This window comes from Nesoenas mayeri (genome assembly GCF_963082525.1).
Source record: "Nesoenas mayeri genome assembly, chromosome: 2".
Classification (NCBI taxonomy): Eukaryota; Metazoa; Chordata; class Aves; order Columbiformes; family Columbidae; genus Nesoenas; species Nesoenas mayeri.
The window spans coordinates 154727266-154748276 of NC_137543.1; the positions used below are offsets into that span (position 1 = coordinate 154727266).

The 21011-nt window shown below is 38.7% G+C and overlaps 1 protein-coding gene across 2 annotated transcripts in view; it reads left to right on the forward strand.

Moving 5' to 3' along the window:
- Window positions 1-21011, forward strand: part of LMBR1 (limb development membrane protein 1) — a 76358-nt gene that overhangs the window by 34479 nt on the left and 20868 nt on the right. For both annotated transcript variants that reach the window (XM_080339997.1, XM_080339998.1), the window contains 4 exons: window positions 15924-16050; window positions 16492-16560; window positions 18794-18858; window positions 20014-20086. In XM_080339997.1, the coding sequence (XP_080196123.1) occupies window positions 15924-16050; window positions 16492-16560; window positions 18794-18858; window positions 20014-20086 (334 nt within the window). The remainder of the gene's footprint in view (window positions 1-15923; window positions 16051-16491; window positions 16561-18793; window positions 18859-20013; window positions 20087-21011) is intronic.

Sequence of the window (21011 nt, forward strand, 5' to 3'; positions counted from 1 at the left end):
CATCCATAAATTGTTGGAAATGAGTGATTAAGGAAGTGCTGCTTAGTGTTAGTGGCACATGCACATTCTTGGTATGTTTTTTGTGGGTGAGAGGAAATCGCGTACTGCACAAACAAAAAGGAAGACTCCTGCTGGGAACCTTTCAAGGAAATTTAACTTGCATAATGTTTTGATCTTGGTGTTTATTACAGAAAATAAGAGTAATATTTCACCAGCTATTGTTATGTGTCAGCTAGACCCTCCATCTGCTTGCCTTTCCTCGATACCTCTTCCCAAATTCTCATTGAGTTTATTTTAATAAAAACACCACTTAAAAATGTAGCAGTTTATTCATACACTTAAGGCAGGTGAGATGGGCCGGTGTCCAGAGTAGTTTATTGCGTCGCACTCAGCTACTGTATAAAGATTTGTCTGTCGGGACTACACAGTCCTGCCTGTGTGTGCAGTTGCAGCTTCATCTATGTGAATAAAATGTGCTTTCTAGCTTCCCTTCCAAATATTAATAGTGAAATACAGTGATTTCAGCTTTCAAAGGTAGATCCCTTCTTTCATTGAAGCATGGATTTTAAATATGTGGGGGTTTTTTTAGTAATATTACTTATTTGGGGAGGAAGCGAAATGTTGAGGCTTTGCAAAAATACAGTTAATGGCATTTTGTGAAATATCTTTTTCAATACCGAGCACCCACATCGCCTCAAGAGTTGAGTTGATTTGATACACTCTGTATTTATCAATAGCAATGACTTTTCTTAGTCAAGTTACTATGTAAAGACTGAACTAAGCTTAAGTTTGTAATGTGTTGAGTGCACTGTCTTTGCGAATTCTAGGTGACAAAACATAGTAATAAACAAGTAAAAAGTAAACCTGCCACTTTTTCATTTCTTGGTGGGTATGGAAATTCTAATTTCTGTATTTTTTCAGAAATGCTGTACTCCCCGGTTCTGCTCTGTGTGCCGGTAGAAGTCTGGTACAACTGTAGGTGTAGAGCACTGTAAAATACATTTTCAGTATGTGATGAAGCCAATGCAGGAGTATTTTCAATGTTAGTGTTGGAGTATTCACTTTTAGAAACTCTTTTGCTAATCTCAAGCAGCGTTCCATGGAAAGCAACTGTTTCTATAATACAAAATACTGGGGAAGGTGGCTTGGAAAGCCTTTCCAATCTGAGATTATTGCTGAGTAAAACGAGTCAGTTTTCTAAATTTGTCTTGATTTTTCTGGGAAAGGGATTTGGAGGGTGCAAGAGTCTTGAACCTTATTCGGAAACAGCATTTGAGTTCATGTGTTGTGCTGCTTTGCACCTCTAACCACAGCACCCACGGGCCACTGTGTGTAATGGCTCACCAAAGAGTCTTGAGCTACCCTGGGAACATTGTGTGTTTATTTGCCATTTAAACTCATATTTATTTGTCTACAAAATCATTCAGTGTGAACTGAGACTTTAATGCTCTGATGTCCATGAAATATTTACTAGTATGTAACTGAATTATTATACATTCTATTACAACCCATTTACTCATTCCCTTAGTAATACCAGAGATAAAAGTTGTTTAATCAGTCACATCAAAGGCAGCTGTTTAGTTTTGTATTTTTGACAGACGATAACATCTGAAGTTCAGATATGAAGTCCAGTTCTTTAAACTGGAGTCATTTAAAATGACACCGCTTAAAATTTATTAGACTTTTTGTTGTTGTGGTTTAGAACCAAATCCTGATTCTTCTGGGCTTCTGGTTTGGCAAGTAGCTCCATCAGGGCATTTCTTCTCCCTATTAAAATAAGAATATACTTAACTGACAGTTACACAAACCTGTAAGAAAATCTGTAAGATGTAAGGTATATAGTCAAGGACTATATTTAATGGTAAGTCTTCTGTTAAGAATGGTGCATATATTGACTCTTTGCATGCTGAAATCGCAGAAATGGTGTGTACACAGCTAAATGTAGAGTGTGTGTATAATTTGTAATGTAGAAGACAGGCACATCTAATATTAAATTTGAGACGAGCTATAAAACAGCAGGAAATAGAAGATGAGAAGATTTAGCATATCGCATTGACAAGTGTCTACATGCAACTCTGAAAACATGTTAAAAATACAGCTTTATGCTACCAGGTCATTTATTTATAGTTCTGCAGAAGAAACTTCTTACCTTACAGGTATATTTCAGCAAGTGAGTCTGGAAGGAGTTATGCAAGTGTATGGCCTGTGTTTGAGGACCTGTGATTGGAATATGTAACTGTTCTGTAGATCAGTATAAGACGAAAATACATTTATCTGTAAAGGTATTGCAGGGATGTCTGTTTTTCTGTCCTTTCACAACTTTGTCTTACACTCTTTAAGTTAAAGACAGAATGTGAAAATTACCACAGTAGGTCAAGGAAAAGTTGGGAATGTTGGTTTTATTAGTTTGTGTATTACAAAGCATAGACTTCAGCATGCATTTTTATGTCTGTATTTAGACATTTGGGAACAAAGGCTGTACAGGACAGGTAAATAACACACATATATTGTTCAGCTTTGGGCCACGTCATGTTTCAGTGAGAGCAAGATAAAAAGAAGTTCAAGAAGCAGTGACTAGGAGAGAGAAACTGGTGGCTGCTGAGGAATAATGGTTCAATGTCATTTTGGTTTTGTAGGCATATGAAGCATTTTGTAAGGTTTAATAAGACATCTTAAGTCAGGTGAGGACATTATCTGCAAAATCTGTCCCATTTATTTTACCACAGGGAGATGTATGGTTTGACTGTATGTAACAGTTTTGTATCTGGGGACAGCTGAGGGGGAAATAAGTGGGTGTTGGTTGTTACACACATTGGATCAAGATGTGATGAGATGTGATCTGTGCTCCGTTTCATTGAAGTAGTTAAATGTCAGTTGGTCACTTCCATAAATTAGAATGTCCTCCTTTTAAAGAGACCTCAGAGTAAGTTACAAAAAGAAATAAAATAGGCTAACAGGAGATAAGTGTAGCTTTTCTGCGCTACCTGCCTCACTGCAGCTTCATTAGCTGAGCAATCATTCAGCTTTTCTGCTGTAGTTTATGGCCTTGAGATTATAATTGCTATTTTTTTGACCTAAGGTAGATAGAAAAGCAAATTGTGTCAGGTTAGTCTTTGTTACTGCAACATTTTCATTTATTTGAGATACAGAAATTAGTAGAGTGACAAGATGGAGCAGGAATTATTGGTAATATAGGAGTAAAACACTGTGCAAAGAAAATCCCAAATGCACTTGGTGTTTTTTCAAAATGTGATTCTCTGACCATCACTTCTCCAGCGTATTGTGAAAAAGTGTAGTATATGACTTACTATGAGTAGGTAATCTGTAAAACTCATTAGTAATAGAGTGCTTGAGCGTTAGTTATTCCCCCTCATCTGAGCCAGGAACAAAACCCATCGCTGAACTTTGCTCTCCCTGCTCCTACGTTGTTCTGAACTCGCACTTCTCTGCTGCATTTCACACCCTTGTGTTTGGTGGAATTTCCATAGCTCTTTGCTAAAAGCTTTAACATGTAGGTGGAAGCCTGCAACTGGAATAAGCTGTGAATATTTTTCCCTGCTGAATAAATTGAGCGTGTTTTCTTTTTGTTATGTTCCAGCTTTTGTTTTAGTGATAACTTGTGTTTGAGTAAAAATAGACATTCTAAATACTTCTACAACTTGTAAGCACACAGGTGGACCAGCTACCAATACTAAGCTTGACTGTCTTCATTTTATCATCGATGTAAACTGAAGCACTGGGTTCTAAAATACTTCCCCCTCCCTGATTTTATTTTTTCAGGCAGAAGTGAGTAGTTTTCAAATGTTGTTTGGATGAAGTGTTCTTAATGCTCTCTGTAGACCCCTCTCTTAGTCAATGGAAAAAGGCAAATGCCTCTAAGAATTTGGCAAGTCTGAGTTAGAGGCTTCTTCAAGAGGGCAACATGAACACCTTTCCAGCTCACTATTTGGGTTTCTATGTTATTAAATGGTAAGAAACATGATCTGCTGCTCTTTTTATTTGAGCATGGTGATTTGTTGTATAAAAATGGCTGTTTTCTGAGGAATATTTTATGAAGATTTGAATATTTTAATATTCTCATATTAGCCCATGTTTTGAGTGGTCATTGATCTCAAATAGTGACCTTTCAGGTCAAGCAAAAACATTGTATTTATTTGAAGACTCTTTATGCACTTCTGTTGCCTTTTATAAAAAAAACAAAACCAGACTTTACAGATTGAATGGAAGTGTCATTTTAATTCACAGAGAGGAAAATTGCCATATAATTTTATATTGATAGTGGCAAGTCTTTATACAAGTCTCTTGATCATAAAAAGACATGAAACAATTTTTTAACAGGCTTCCTTTATTAAATGAGGCTTTACTAGGTAAACACCACTTCTCCACTTCTGATTCCCTCTCTAAACCCAATAATTTTTTCATTAGTACTGATAACCAGCAGCGTGATATTTAGACCTTGAGCCTGTATTACTTATTTACTATTACTAGAAATACTCCACATTAAGGATTACTCAATATTAAGAATTAGTTACTCTGAACGGGCAACAGCAAGGAGCTACTACATTTGTAGTGAGAATTTGTAAGGCAGCCAACAGCTTCAGTTACAAAGGAGGGGAGGAAAGGAGATGATTTTGTCTCCCATGCATGGCCATTTTCTTTTTTTAAGTTGTGTGTGTGGTTTTTTTTGTGTGTGTGTGTGTTGGTATTTTTTTTGTTGCTTTTTGAAGGATTTCCCAGCTCATTAAAAGGAATTTCCATCAGTCTGGTGCCTTGGCCAATTCCTAGAAGTGTCCTTTCTTCTTGAACTTATTTGCCTTTGCAATGGGTTAGTAACGGACATTGACACCAAAGAAGCTTTAAGATTTTCCTGAATTTTAGAACTTTATTAGTGACCTGTGTGCTTCTACGTGTTATTTTCTGTCTTTGAGGCTTTTTTTTTTGCCAGAAACACAATCACAAATTCCAAGTGTTTCTTTATACTTTCGCATTACTTATCTTAATACTCTGCCAAGCTCCTAAGAAGCTGGAAAATATCTATTTATCTTCCCGTCACTCCCGTCTAGCAGGAAAGGTTCTTTCAGATCCAAAAGTCAATGATGAGAGGGAGACTCATGGTGTCCGAAATCCCAGAGCTCCCGTGTTGGTGCAGGTGGCTGCAGAGAGTCTGGGAAACCGGGTGGGCGGCGGGAGTGGAGCATCTATGAGTTGATTAGCAAGGGCTGAGCTAATGAACTGAACAAGGGAGAAAACTTGTGGGGGAAAAGGGAAGTGTTGGGACAGTCATCTTTTTATTATGTGTATCTTTCATTTCTTCCTTCCCTTCTTCCCACAAGCTTTGGGTTGTGTGCTTTTACTGTAGTGTCGGTAGATCCGCATCTGCCCTTTTTAATAAGGGATATAATAATTAATTAGGTGTAATTTTTTGCAATAGTTTCTTTCTGTGAAGGAGGAAGGGACAGGCTGCAGCAAGGTAGTTGTGCACATCTGACAACTATAGGCTGTCATTATTTTGCGTTTTCTCTGGTACGCTGAGCTTTTCCTCATTTTGAAAAACTGGCATGACTTCTGTTACAAAATTTGGAGGGAATGTTTTTTCTAATATACTATTTCTTGGTTAAATATGCGAGAGTGATACCTAGATGTGGAAGAGCCAGGTGTATGCACTTTCCTTAAGTAATTTGAATCCATGTATTTGAAACAATACCTTAGCTGCTAGGCAATAAATGAATCTCACATCAGTCCCACTGGAGCCCATCTTGTATTGGATAATTAAATAGAACCTAGGATAAAAAGTGAGAAATAACTCATTTTTTTTAATCCAAATCTCAGCAATGCAAGTGTGCAAGGAGTCTGTCTTGGTTCTTAGGTTATTTCAGTGAGTTATTTGTGTGCGGTGACGTTGACTGGAAAGTTTGCCCAATCTGGATCCCAAAACATCCTAGAACACTGTGGTTTGGATGCTCTTGTGGGACACTGGAGAAGAAAGCTGAAGTTTTCTTTGGCTGAGGATTGTACTGTATCCTGGATAGATGGCCTGTTCACCAGCCTGCTCGTGTCTTTTTTTGACCTCTAGTTGAGTGATTTTTGGTCCTTCATTTCCAACTGGGCAGATGTAGTTTTAATGCTTATTAGTACATGTCTCTAGCCAGTACCCAAAAATTCATCATGTTTTTTTTCCATCAAGTTCCTTTAACTTTCATTTTGTTTGGTTTTTTTTCCAGTTCTCAGTTTCTCTTTGGCTGGATTTTGTTACTTAGACTGTGTAACTATTACATCTTATACAGTTAAGCGATTTCTACTGCCTCCTCTTGCTCCATTGACAGGATGATAACCACTGTTTAATCATTGGGGAAAAGATACTACCAGAAAAATCAGCTGAAAGTTGCTGGGAATGTTTTGTGACTGATTTTTTTTTAACATTTGTATTGTGTGGAAAAGATAAACTTTAAAATGCACTCATTGTGTTGTGATGAAAAGCATTAATTTTAATTTTAAAGTCCCCCCAGACTGGAAAGGTTCAGTAAGGGAAGAGGTGATGTGGGAGAAAACACAGCACTGGTTACACTCTGAAGCCTTTGGTTCTTGTGTGGGCGAGGAATCTTTTCTTCCCAATTGCTTGAATCTGATGCCTGAATATATTATTTATTGATTAAAGTTTTTTAGCTTGTTCTGAGTCATTGATTTCTACATTTTTAAAATGGACTGAGTTTTCCTAAAACTACAGCTTCTGGTTTTGACTCAGTCATTTGTGGTGGTGTCATAAGGTAATGACACCTTGACTAAATATCAGTGTGCTAAATGTAGTACATGTTTTCATGTTACCTGATGAAAAATAAGTCTCCTCATTAAAAATAGTTATTTCTACACTGTCTTGCATATGCCAGAGCAAAGATTGGTCAACCTACAGTTTCTAACCATAGGAATGGTTAGAAAGCTTGAAGCTGATCTGTTCTTAATGCTCACAAACTAAGAGGAGGTATTGCATGCTAAAAATGTAATCGATGTTATTGTTACATCCTCAACCTCATACCTGCTGTAATTCTTATTCTCTCTTTGGTGTCCTCATTTCTTTTCTGCAGAAGTTGCCATGTGTGTTTGTTGTAGTCGGCCTCTCGCTGAACAAATCTTAAGGGTGCTAAGACTCCTTTTTGTCACATGAAAACAATGGGCTCTGTGTGTACTTTAAATGTGCCGTGATTGCAGAAATGTTTCCCAGGCTTCCCCCGTGGGTCAGGGCACGGTGTAAAAAGTGATGTTTACCTACCTTGCAAGAGGTCAAGATGTCCAAGCAGAGCTGTGTCCAGATATCCAGCACCATAGAAACTTTGCTAGAACTCTCTATTTGTATGTAATATGTTATAATTTTTACTTTATTGATATTTTTTTAAATTTTTTCCTGCACAATTTGCAACCAAATTTAAATGTAGAATTAACAAAAGCCGTATCATGTTGTACATTAGAGATGTAGTTCCAAAAAGGTCCATTTTGTAGGAGCTAATAATTTGTCAAAATCACTATAGCCAGGTAATATTCCAGCAAATAGATGCTTTTTCTAGTATTAGGCATTAGGCTGTAGTTCTTTGGTTTTACCAACAGTTTTGCCTCTTATGGAAAGAGAAAATCATAGAATTTCTTAAATTCGAATGGACCCACAAGGATCATCGAGTGAAACTCCTGTCCCTGCATGTGACAACCCCACAGTTCACACCATATGTCTGAGGGAATATGTTGCAAGTTTTTCTACTCCATCAGTGTTAAAACATAAGAACTCTTGATAAATATTATCTGTACATATATATTGCAGTCCTTGTAGTGTTACAAAGCATTAAAAATTATGCTTAAATTGCTGGAAAGTAATTTGTGTTCTTAAGCACAACTGGCAGATCAAATATTGGCAAAAAAATGGCTTGATTGCTTTCATTTACTTAATGATTCTTTCCCTAAAAAGGAAAATGGTTGTGAGTTTCTGGCACAGGGTTGTGTCTCTGCTTGGAAGATAGAACTGTATCTCCCACAGCGTTTCCTGGATGTGAGGTGCGTGTTTTACTGTGGTTTTGCAAGAATGGCGGTTGTTGGAGATTTCCTATTAAGTCTTTCCAGATTTTGCTCAACTCGTTATGGCCAGGGGACCGTCACAGGTTCCTGGGCTGTGCACTGTCCTCAGGAGTCTTGTAACCAGGGAGGGTCCCTGTGCTACCTGAAACCTTGGGGACAACCTGTGTGCGGAGCAAGGGCTTCATTTGTCACCTGTGCTGCCTTAATGGTGAAGCATTTTGTACTGATACATTTATATAATTCCAAACAGTTACAGAATTTCAAATGGGAGAAAAACCCTAACACTTCTTACTGTCTCCTTTATCAAGAAATGTCCAGTTTCCTTATTGAAAAGCTGTAAGAAACTATTGCCAAACATGTTTTCTTATAAAGTAAAACCCAGCATCTAGGTTGTATATCACAGAATCACAGAGTGTCAGGGATTGGAAGGGACCTCAAAAGATCATCTAGTCCAATCCCCCTGCTGGAGCAGGGACACCCAGATGAGGTTACACAGGAACATGTCCAGGCGGGTTTGAATGTCTGCAGAGCAGGAGACTCCACAACCTCCCTGGGCAGCCTGTTCCAGGCTCTGTCACCATCACTGAGAAGAAGTTTCTTTTCAAATTTAAGTGGAACCTCTTGTGTTCCAGTTTGAACCCGTTGCCCCTTGTCCTACCGTTGATTGTCACAGAGAAGAGCCTGGCTCCATCCTCATGACTCTCACCCTTTACATATTTATAAACATTAATAAGGTCACCCCTCAGTCGCCTCTTCTCCAGGCTCAAGAGCCCCAGCTCCCTCAGCCTTTCCTCACACAGGAGATGTTCCACTCCATCTTTGTTGCCCTGCGCTGGACTCTCTCCAGCAGTTCCCTGTTCTTTTGGAACTGAGGGGCCCAGAACTGGACACAATATTCCAGATGTGGTCTCACCAGGGCAGAGTAGAGGGGCAGGAGAACCTCTCTCGACCTACTAACCACCCCCCTTCTAATACACCCCAGGATGCCATTGGCTTTCCTGGCCACAAGGGCCCAGTGCTGACTCGTGGTCATCCTGCTGTCCCCAGGACCCCCAGGTCCCTTTCCCCTACACTGCTCTCTGATAGGTGATTCCACAATGTATACTGGAACCTGGGCTTGTTCCTACCCAGATACAAGACTCTACACTTGCCCTTGTTATATTTCATTACATTTTTCCCCGCGCAACTCTCCAGCCTGTCCAGGTCTCTGGATGGCAGCACAGCCTCTGGCGTGTCAGCCACTCCTCCCAGCTTCGTGTCATCATCAAACTTGCTGACAGTGCACTCTATTCCCTCGTCCAAATTGCTGATGAATATATTGAATAATATAGGCCCCAGTACTGACCCTTGAGGCACTCCATATGTGAACACATGTAGTGTGAAAAATCTTAAATGTCTTGCAAATGGCATAATATTCATCCTACTTAACACATTTTTCCTTGATAATTACACTTTTTGACCCGTATATCTGTCATCCTTTCAGGACTATTGTTGCTATTTGTGCTTCACTGGACTTTTCAGCTGTTTTTTTGGCCATGTGTTGTTTTTTAATATATTTTGGATATTTATCATCCAGGATGACTCATCTATATTAAACGTAATAGGACAGAAACATGTTAAGATTTTGATGATGCTTTCCAGAGTAGCAACTAAAAATTTGTCAGAATGCTTCTAAAATAATTAAAACCTTTCCTGCTAAAATTAGGGGTTTTTTGAAACATAAACCCTTAGGCCTGCTGCTCCAAGGAGTGTAAATAGTTCAGGATTAAGCAACAAAGATTTCTGAATGTCTCACTAATTGACTTTTAAAGAAGTTGCAGTCTGCAAGTCAGATATCTCTAAGGTTGTACAAGCCACAAGATCATTAGAATGTGTTTGTAGGACAGTGTTTGTTTTGTAGGCTTGCCTTGAGAGCTTCAAATGCTCTTTTTTGTTGATATTTTCTTATTTAGCCCCCTTCATTAGTGTACAGAGAAGATGACAGATATTATTAGGCTTCTGGCAAGTTCCAGGCTTCTGGAGCCTCCTTTTATGTTTCAGGTTGGTCTGTATGATGCTAAGTTTCTGCTTCCCTGACAACAGGGAGCGATGTGGGTAATTCACTTCCAGAAGTCCGTTCTACCATATGGATAACCTGGAAATCCCTTGAGGAAATTGCAAGCTGTGGGATGTGTTTTGGTTCTCTGTTTAGCAGTTACCAAAGATGATCTTCTGTGCTTGTAGTGATGGAAGCAATGACAGTTGTGTTATTCTAGATACCTTTATGGAAAAAGACTTTAAAATCGAGCTATTAAAACTCAAATCACTGTCCAGCAAGAGAAGTGCCACCGTCCTTCAAGTTGTGGTTAAGGTTGGCCCTTAATTGATCCCATATTCCTTTTGATTTTGGATCTCCATAGAAATTTATGTATTAATTTAAGACCAAAGATCAAATGATTCTTCACAACACTTCTTTCTTTTAGCTCATGTTACTGTTTTCCCTTTTGTTCTTTCTGTTTCACTTCCAGTTCATTTCTCTCCTTCTTAGTGTTTTATAGCCTTCCCTCTTCTCTGCATATCCTTGGGGAGTAAAAGCAACACCTACAAAAGTGAGGATACTTTCTGAACCCCCTCTCTATGATTAAAGAAAATCTCTTTGTATCATGCTTGTTTTTTGAGATCTTGAGGGCTGTGTGAAGAAGTAACCATGGACTGTGGTGCATCCTCCATTTCCTTTGAGGAATGTGTGTCCTGGTTACTGAATCATATTTTCTGATCTTCTTGACTGGCAAACAAGCTTTTGAATCCCAGGTTTTATTCTAGATTTTTTTAAAGGAATATGCATTTTTCTAGGACTTCCTACTTCTTTCTTTCCCACTTCTCTCTCCTTGTACACACAAGTGTAAGCTGAAGTCACCACAACATTCTTAGTGTATAGCCATGAAAGTATGAAAAACCACCATGTTAACGTGTGTTTCCATTCCCTGTTTACTTTTATCGCTTCAAGCTCAATGGTATTTTATGCAGTGTTTGTTTTTCTTTTTGATACCTGGTATTTGTTACCTCTCCAACTTCAGCAGCATCCCAGCAGTAGTTGGCCAAGAGAAACAAAGGGACTTGGCCTTCCTAGAATTAACGTGCTGATCGACTTGCTGTAGGGATCAGCATCTTACTGAAAATAAAGCAAGTGTGTTGCCTGAGTCCACTCTTTTAAGATTTTTTTACTTTTTGTATCTTCATATTTAAAACCAACACAAATTAGCCCAAAGTGGAGGGGATCACTTTTAATTTTATTTCTAAAGGTTATGGTTGTGTTGATCTCAGCTCTCACAGCATGGGAGAATTACTGATGGCTGTGTAGTTAATGCTGTAGTGAAATTTAAGTGTGATGTTTTAACTGATAGTAGTGTCAAGATTGTTCTCCTTATGCCTCCTTCTTAATCAGCTGTATAGACACTTATAACTTGTTTCAGTCTGTATCTTCTGAATTCTTCCTGAAATACAAGAAATAAAATAGACCACAGGATCACAGGCTGGTTGGGGTTGGAAGGCACCTCTGGAGATCATCCAGTCCAACCCACCTGCTAAAGCAGGGTCACCTGGAGTAGATTGCATATACCACACTTAATTCAGTGTTTTATGACATTTGATACAAAAATCTTTTCCCTCTGTGCTGTCGGTGTGCTGGCGGTTTCCTTTTGGTGCTTCACTGCGCAATCTGTGCTTTGTTTGGAGATTTAAAACAAATCCCTGCTCCCTTAAGACAGGTTAAACTGCAGGTTTAATTTCATTAAAATAAGTCATAAAGTACTGAATTAATTGTGGTGTATGCATTCTGTTTGTAATGAAGGACATCTCAGGAGTGCAGAAGTATTTGTGTTGTCAAATGCAGATTTCAAAGCTGTGATCTGAACAACTTTCTGCAAAACGTGATGTGAGTTGTTTGGTTGTATAGCGTCCTTTTCTTGTTCTTACCTGCCAGAATTATCAGGAAAGGAAAACTAGAGGAAGACTTGAGCATCTTCATTTTGCTTCTTGAATACAATACAAAAAAATTAAAAATACAAAGTATTTTCTCATTCCTCTTATAGTCAGTTCCCATAGGAATGTTAAGCAGTGATCATAGGATCTCATGAGACAATTTCTCCTGAATAATCAATCTATTGGAAAGCTCTGTAAAAGGAATCAACAAGTGACTGAAAGGCAATCGCTGTTTTTGGTGTTAAGATGTAGTGCTGCAAGGCTTTTTCCTTGCTTAGTTAGAATGTTAATTTGAAGGAATCCTGTGTACCAACACTACATGTTTTTTCATATAGTGCTTTGTTTCCTCTGTACTCAAGGCAGCCACTGTGGTGTGGACTGAACATGAACACTAAACATACTCTTATGGGCTGGTCTGAAATCTTCAGTTTTAGATGGGGTTGTTGCTGGTTTTGAAGACAACAGACTCTAAACTGAATGTTCTCTTTCGCACAGAAAGTAGTGAGGAGTAAATGGGTTCAAAAGTGCAACAAGCATGATATGAAATAAAAGCAGCGATGTCTTCTGTGCCGTGAAGATACACTGTGGCGTTTGATTCATCTGAGAAATCTGAGTAATATAATGGGGCTGTGGGGGAGAACTGAAATGACTCAAAGAAGAAATGTTAAGCCAAAACCAAAATGTCAGTGAAGAGGTTTTTGCTCAGAAAAAAAATTATATTCAGCATTGAATTTCAAGATTTATTTGCGTAGTTTTGCTTTCATTGAACTAAAGTGAAATGCTCTTTGTATTTACCCAGTTTTTCCCTCTGTTCTCGAGTCAGCCCAGCCCTTAAATGAGTGATGTTACTAATTATAATGTTCTAGCTTTATGTTTTTCATCTGAACAAACAAAACTACCTTCAGCAAAAACCATAAAAAGCAGTAAGGATCTCTATGTCTCACTTTTGGGTTTTTTTGTTTGTTTTTTTACCAGTGAGGATTCCTGGGTGCCGGCACAGGTTTCCAGGCAGGTTGTGGAATCTCCATCCTTGGAGGTTCTCAAAAGCAACCTGGACATGGTCCTGGGTGGTCCTGCTGGAGCAGGGGGGTTGGACCAGCTGAACTGCAGAGATCTCTGCCAACTTCAACTGTTCTGTGATTCTCCAGAATTTTCTTGTGTGTGTGTGTGAAATTCTGTACTTTCATTTCTTACAAATAACAGCTTTTTGACAGGGACACGTATGTATGTGGGTATGAACTAATGTGCCTTGAACATTGATGTTTGAATAGGGTGTAGCCTTATGGGCACCTAATTGAGATTAAGTATTTACCTGCATGCTTAAGCATCTTAAAAATATAATAAGATTAATTTAAAGAATCTAGAGTTTGTGCAAATAGTACTTTTGGCCAAAAGCACTGGTCCTTGCTGTGGTTGTCTCCCTTGTTTTGAGAGTATTATTTGTGTCATCCTGATGTTACCTGTTTTCAGACAACACTTGCAGTAAATACAAAATAAATTTATTTATAGTTGAATGTCTCCATCACAATGTAGTTCTTGTTTCTCTGTTTTGACAACTGTGCTACGCCATCCAAGGGAGGAGGATTTGGTGTTCGGGTCATTACGTAAAATGAAATATTTTCCAGGTTTGTCCAGAAGAATCTGTTGCTGTAAAACTTGAAGTCAGAGAGGCTGAAATTTGTGCCTGTGTCTCACAGAAGGGAAGTGAGGAATCGGCTTTGAGGCTTTCGGAAACCCAGAAGGGAGATTTGTTTTCCTCTGCCTGGGAGAGGAAAGGAGTCCTTAAGAGTTTTGGAAGCCTTGAAGCGGATCTGTGTCCATGTGTCCCTGAATATTTTGCGTTTTCTTCTGATCCTGACTTTCTTCTGTTGTAAAGGGAAGGTTTTATATTGGAGCTCAGTACTTAGACTGAAATCTGTTTGTTTCCTGGTAATGTATTGCTCAAGTTTGAAACTAACATGAAATATATGGCTGTTTAGTCTTCAAATACATATATTTGGCTTAGAGGCTCACCTCCAAAATAACTCATGGAAGACTGAAAGCTAGTTGCTGAGCACTACAAAAATAATGTTTTAATATCTTTTAGTGACCTTAAAGCCACTTGTGTTGTACACAAAATACATTATAGGAGTAAATCCATATCCTGTCCATACTACCTTTAGTTTGAAATTTGATGTTTGAGATCCTTTATGGAGTTGGATATAATCTACCCAATTAAGCCTAAAGGGGAATTTTGTGAAGGTCCCGTTTTGTCTGTGTTTCCTCATCTGTTTTGGAGAGGGCTGAGGATGGAGAGGATCAGAGCTCATGGTCGGGATGCCTGAGGTCCTCACCCATGGCTGGGTGCAGGGCTTATGTAGGGAGCAAAATTTTCAGGGTAAATGTAGTTTTTAAAGTTAATTTTGTGTTAAGCAGTGAGGGGAAGTAAAAGTAGACAAAAAATAAATTAAAACAAGCTTTCTGCTTTGAACTGTCAAGTAGACTTCTCAGTGGAATATGCCCAAGGTAGGTGAAGCTGTGTGAGAAACAGAGGTTGCTTGTGAAGGCGTGTGCTGGCGAATGAAGAAAAACAAAAGTCAAATTGTGATGTGAACAGCAATCTGATGGTCCCTTAATAGCAACGTTATCTGAAGAAAGTGTCCCAATATGGCTGTTGCTTGAAATTAGTAAAATTAGGGTTAAAAGCACTAGTAAAAAAGAAATAATTTTGTCTATTTCACAGAATGTCAGGGATTGGAAGGGACCTCAAATGCTCATCCAGTCCAAACTCCTTGCCGAAGCAGGAACACCCAGATGAGGTTACACAGGAAGGTGTCCAGGCAGGTTTGAATGTCTCCAGAGTAGGAGACTCCACAACCCCCCTGGGCAGCCTGGTCCAGGCTCTGGCACCCTCACTGAGAAGAAGTTTCTTTTCAAATTTTAAGTGGAACCTCTTGTGTTCCAGTTTGTACCCATTGCCCCTTGTCCTATCATTGGTTGTCACCGAGAAGAGCCTGGCTCTATCCTCCTGACACTCACTCTTTATTTATAAACATGAATGAGGTCACCCCTCAGTCTCCTCCAAGCTCCAGAGCCCCAGCTCCCTCAGCCCTTCCTCTCACAGGAGATGCTCCGTTGCCTCCATCATCTTCATGGCTCTAGTTTTTGGCATACTTACATTTGCAAACCTAACACTCATCTGTTAGACTGTTAAATTTTTAGACGCACGAGCAGATACTGTATTATAACTTTGGAGAGCTGTGATTTGTGTGTGTTGGGAGCGAGAGATCTGCATTGGATGGGCCGAGGGCGGGAGGTGGGGGCTGCGGCAGCCCCGGGCACCCCGGAGCCGGCAGTTCTGCGGCCGCGCACTTGAGGGCTCTGAAGACTGTGAGGAGCCGGGCAGGAGCCGTCGCGCTTGAGAAATGTATTTTAACTAAATTGGTGCATTGTACCTGTGCGGAGTTTAATGCTTGCCGGGCCATTTGGCTATTTGCCATAATTGGCTTTCCATTCCCTTGATTGGAATCATAGATAAAAATTTGCTAATCCACTTTCTGTGCTGAGAGTATTAGGAAAGTAATCCATCTTTTAAAAATGCTCTGGCAAAATCATATGGTATAAAGAATACTTTATGGAATAATGAGATTAATGAGGACTGTAAGGCATATGCAATTTAAAACACTTTTTTCTGTGGTTTTTAGGGGGGAAAGAAGTAATCTGGGCACTATAAAGCCATAAGTACTTCCTTTTTTATGCACTGCCTTTTAAGTGTGCGTTACACGCTCTGCTTTTGCCTATATGATAAAATGTGAATGTATATTGAGGATGAAGGAACTGCTATTTGTATATTTTTTTTACGGTTGAAAATACCTGATTCCAAGTTCCTGGCTGTGTTCTGCCCTCCCTCTCCCCTCTTCTGCCCACAGGGCATCAGGGCGCGCATTTTGGAAACCCTTGTAATGCTGATTCTTCTTGCACTGCTCATCCTCGGAATCGTGTGGGTGGCTTCAGCGCTCATAGACAATGATGCTGCCAGTATGGAGTCTCTGTATGGTATGGAATCTAAAAAACAATAAACACAACACACTAGTGTAATTTTGAATAACAAAATGGATATTTTCAATTAAGCGTATTTCTAGTAAATGCTATGTGAGTATTGCACAGGTTGTGAAGAAGCTGTATTAATTTAGTCAATAGCTTTTTTATTCTGTTAAATGCATTTTTAGCGTACTGAGTATTTCCATGCTCACGTGGACATGAATGCATGTTAAAAATGTCTTAAGTGGGATGGAAGTAAAAGCTGAAGATGATTTTTCAAGCTAAAATACTTGGGGATTTAGTTGCCTGCAGGATATTATACTGAATAATTCTCACTTTCTACTTGAAAATACAATTGTTCAATCCTCAATGCTTAAAAAAATAAGTTAATTCAGTTGTGTTTGAGTTTAGTGTATTTGTAGTTAGATAAGACTGTGCTCAATATTTTCTTGACAGACCTCTGGGAATTCTACCTCCCGTATTTATATTCCTGTATATCACTGATGGGATGCCTGTTACTTCTGTGTAAGTATTTTCCTGATTATTCCAAAAGATGTATTTTGTTATTTATTAAAGGTTATACGAAAGCGTTTTTCATTGTGAAAATGAAGACTGTGAAAGTCAAGAGTATGAAGAATGTTGGTTTAAATGCAGAAGGAAATTTGTTAGGTTTGGGTTCTTAAGTTTGTGAACAAATGCTATCTTACAGGTTTTGGGAAACTTCACACCTCACCCAAAATAACTTAAATTTTTAACTTTTTGGAGCAGGTATTTGAAAAATAGGAACTCTATTCTGCAAAGAAAAGCACAATTTTTAAATGAAATGTCTGCAGGAGGTCAGTAGTATGGAGAGAAAGTTATTTTGGAACACTTAGTTTGTCCTGTATTCAGCAAACGAGCCTTCTTCCTTTTTTAAATGGAAAATGTTCCTGTATAGACAGAAGTTAGCACACAGTGCAATTAGCTTGTGTAATTGCAAAACTGTTATGTGGCCAGTCTGGAGGTCACTTATATGGTTGCATATGAAATAAATGCAGTAAAACAACCCAAAACAAAACAAACCAGCCTTACATCAACTGGTCCCAGCCAAAGTTCAGTGGTCCATGGTTATGAGAATGAGAAGATGATGGAAGGCTCTAAATCCTGCTTATAATTTCAGGTCCCCTTGCCTTCCCCAGATAATTTGTAGAAAATTGCTGAGAGGTGACAGAACATCTCCTGTTCTAGATTATCATGATTTCACCTGTTCTCCAGGCTTTACAGGTTTACAACTAACACAGGGATGTTGCTATGGAGAAAAGGTAGAAGTTAAAAAGTGGTTCCGAATGTCTCGTATATGCTGTTCAGGAGTGTGATTCGCAACAGCTGCTGGATGTTTTAACAGGAAAGTTGGTTTACAAACTCCCTATGTCTGCCTTGCAGTTTGTTTCAGCAGAGCTGTGTGTTCTGGGGCTACTGTGAACCACTTCACCCAAATAATTGGGATTCAATGCCAATTTTTGGAAGAGTTATTTGTAATTTTTACAGACATATCACTGAAGTTCTTTAAGGCACTCCGAGCTGTTATATGTGTAGCTGAAATGCCAGTGTACAGCAGTGGGAAATTGGTAGATGTGGAGGTCGAGCATCATTAGATCTTCAGTTGGCTTAATTGCTGAAAGGCTCATTACAGTGGCGATTTGGAGCATCATTTCCATTGTATTTTCTCTTTTTCCTGCAGGCTTCCACTGTCATAAAGGAAGCCTGGCTTAAGCGTTAGCCTTTTTGAATATTCTTGTGTTTTTCTTGTAATACATAGTAGTCATAGTGAAACACTACTTAATACAAATAACTATAATCCTCACTCCTTTTGTAATCCTCAATTTTTTTGACAACACTGCTTTATTATAATGGAAACTACAAGTGTATATCCTCATCCATGATGTTACAAATCCCATTTCCTACACACTTCAGTATTTGAAAGCTGTTTTCCCTAAACTGTTGACTTCCACTAATAATTTTTGATTATCGTGGTTTGAACCTTTCTCCCAATGTGTGCACCACACCTGGAAACCATCACAGCCTGATGGTTATTTCATAGAAAAGCAGCTTAACATCTGGTAGGTGAGCCTACTGTCAACTGAAGTTACAGAATAACCTTCCTCTGAAAGCAAAGCAGTTTCATCATCTCTTGCCCTCACAGCTACACCTGTGCTAAAAGATTAAATGTGCCAGAGATGTTCTCCAATGCTGTGGCCAGCTGGTGTCATTCCATCTGTGCTATTGCAGTTTGCAGGAGGTGGCTGTGTACGAATTGCTTTGTGACAACGGTTCCTGGGCTGCGTACACTCCAGAACCGCACCTGGGAATTGTTTGGGAAAGTGTGAACTGGCCCAAGGCAACTCATGCCAGGGATAGTTCTAGGAATTTACCGGTGTACACAATCAAGTCTTAATGCCCAGGAATGTATCCTGGCGCTGCTGAATTTACTAGTGTAGACATAGCCTCTGGTGCCACATGCTTTGAATAAATAGTTACTTGAGTAAGATTAAGATACCTGATTATATGGTGTTTCTTGTTGACAAAAAAATTCAGTCATGCATTTGGAGAGATGCTTCTCTTGTTCAAAATTCATGTGATAGCAACATATTTTAACGTTTCTGTTGGGGTTTGAAGCTCTTGCAGTTCTCTTAAACTTTATTATAGCATATTGAACATCCAAATAAATTGGTATTTGACATACAAATTGCTGTTTTGCAAAATTTTTCTTCCTCTGCAGTATGCACGCCAGTGGGACTTTCACGGATGTTTACAGTCATGGGTCAGTTGCTGGTGAAGCCAACGGTAAGCGTGACATGAATCTGTCCTCATGTGCCACCTGTTAGAAGGCAGAACGGCGTTAGGGTACTTTCTTTCAGAACACGTGCGCCTCTACAGAATTCTCTTCAGTTCAGGGTTTCTATAGTCAATATTTATGTGCTTGTTAAAAATTCTTTGTGTAGCACAAGAGCCTGCTTTTTCAACTGAAGTTTTTTTAATAGCATAGACTTCCTCTGATTTTTCCAATTTATATAAATGCTGCTAGTACTAATACTTATTGCTAGTGTTGCCTGCAGTGTCTGTTTTACAAATGCCCGAAGAGCGTGGGCTTGTATCCTTCGCTCCCAAATTCAGAACAAGGTAAACTAAGGCTGGATAACAAGTGAGGGACCTGGGGGTGCGCTCAGATGGGTAAGATGTTGGTAGCTGGCATCTATAAGAGCTTCTTACCCGGAGATGCTCTGCTGGTCTTGTACTGAGTGCTGTGAGGAAAGGAAGAAGTTTGCATCATGTGCAAGTGCTCTATTGACTTTGATGTCATGTTTCCTAGTTCGCATTAGTAAAATTTGTGTGTGCTTCATCCTTGCATTACTTTTCATTAGTCAGTTCACCTCTGAAAATACATAGAAAATATTTAGTGTTTTGCTCTTTGTAAGCTTTAAACTCAAAGCACCTGATACTAAAGTAGACAGGCTTCATTAAGTTGGTTCTAACTTCCAATAGCAATTTATATTTGCTTGGAATATTGGTTTACATTAAGAAGTCACTTTTTAACATACTTTTCCAAAACCTGTAATTATTTTTTGTTTAAATCAAATTGAGTGTGAAGGTTGATAGGTTTTTAATTTTTTTTCCCTAGAAATTATTTGAATGTTTTGAATGATTTGAATATAGGTCAGGTGTGTTGTCCCTTCCCCTGTTCCTTAAGTCCGTTTAGACTGAAACTGAATGTAAGAGCTTTAATGTGAAATGACAGCTAAACAAAAATTTACTTACAGTAAAGAAATAGATATGTAACAGAATGGAATAACTTTTTGTGGCATTCTTCTAAGTATCAGTATTGTAAAGCTGTAGACTATATATTTAAAATATAGGTTACTAGAACTAGACTAGATCAGTGCAGTCAGAAAAACAAGTGACTGATGCTCAGACAGTTTGTGTTTCTGTTTCCGAATACAGATCCTTGAAGACCTGGATGAGCAAATGTATATCATCACTTTAGAGGAAGAAGCAATTCAGAGGAAGCTTAATGGTATGTTGTTCTGACACTGCTTCAAATACAGTGTTAGGAGTAGGGTGGTTCTGGTCATGAGTATTAATCTCACTGTTAGAGAACATCTGCCCTCAGAACAAAAAAGTTCATCATCTTATTATGTAGCAGGCATTATAGGTTTACATTTGTTTGCTTACTGTACTGTTCACGATTGGTTTGTGTGTGTGGCTTGGTTTTTACCGTGTTCATCAGCTCTACTATGAATACTCTGAGACTGAGAAAACAAATTGAATAGTTGACCTAGACCCACTACCCTTACTACAAAATAGTTTGGATTGGTAAATGACTGTATTTTAGCCTTGTCTGAAGAACCATGGAATTATATTAGCAAGAGGCTCAACTTCCTGCATTAGGAGTTTCGGGTTTTCATTTGGATGATTTTTTTTCTATTTCAGTTCATTATTATTTAGAATCTTAGGGTAATAATTCATTAAACATCAAAGCAGCCCTTTATATTCTAGGAGCTATTTGGTGAGTTTTATAATTTTAATAATCCCATTCATGAATAATAATACAAATGTTTTAGACTTCTTGTATTTAGTATTGCAATTTTGCAGTTCTTGATAAGGTGTTTCTGTTTCGAAGTATTTTAAAAGCAGTTTGAAGTTTTGGCTTCTAAGAGAGTGAGTATTGCAGCATGGCAGGCACCAGTTACGAACATACATCAGTTCTCTAAACCTGGAAGTCATGTTGTCCACCTTCTTCTCTGAATTGCTTTTAACTGCATGGATGAGCCATCCATCCACAATTTACACAATTGCTTCAGGTTGGAAAACCAAAGAATATTCATGTCATGACATCTCCATTGTTGTGTTGTCTTATGACTTATTTTAGTCTTAATTTTCTCCATTTCCTGCCTTTCTCTCTTATTCTTCAGTCTTCTGTCATATGTCTCAGTCCTTTC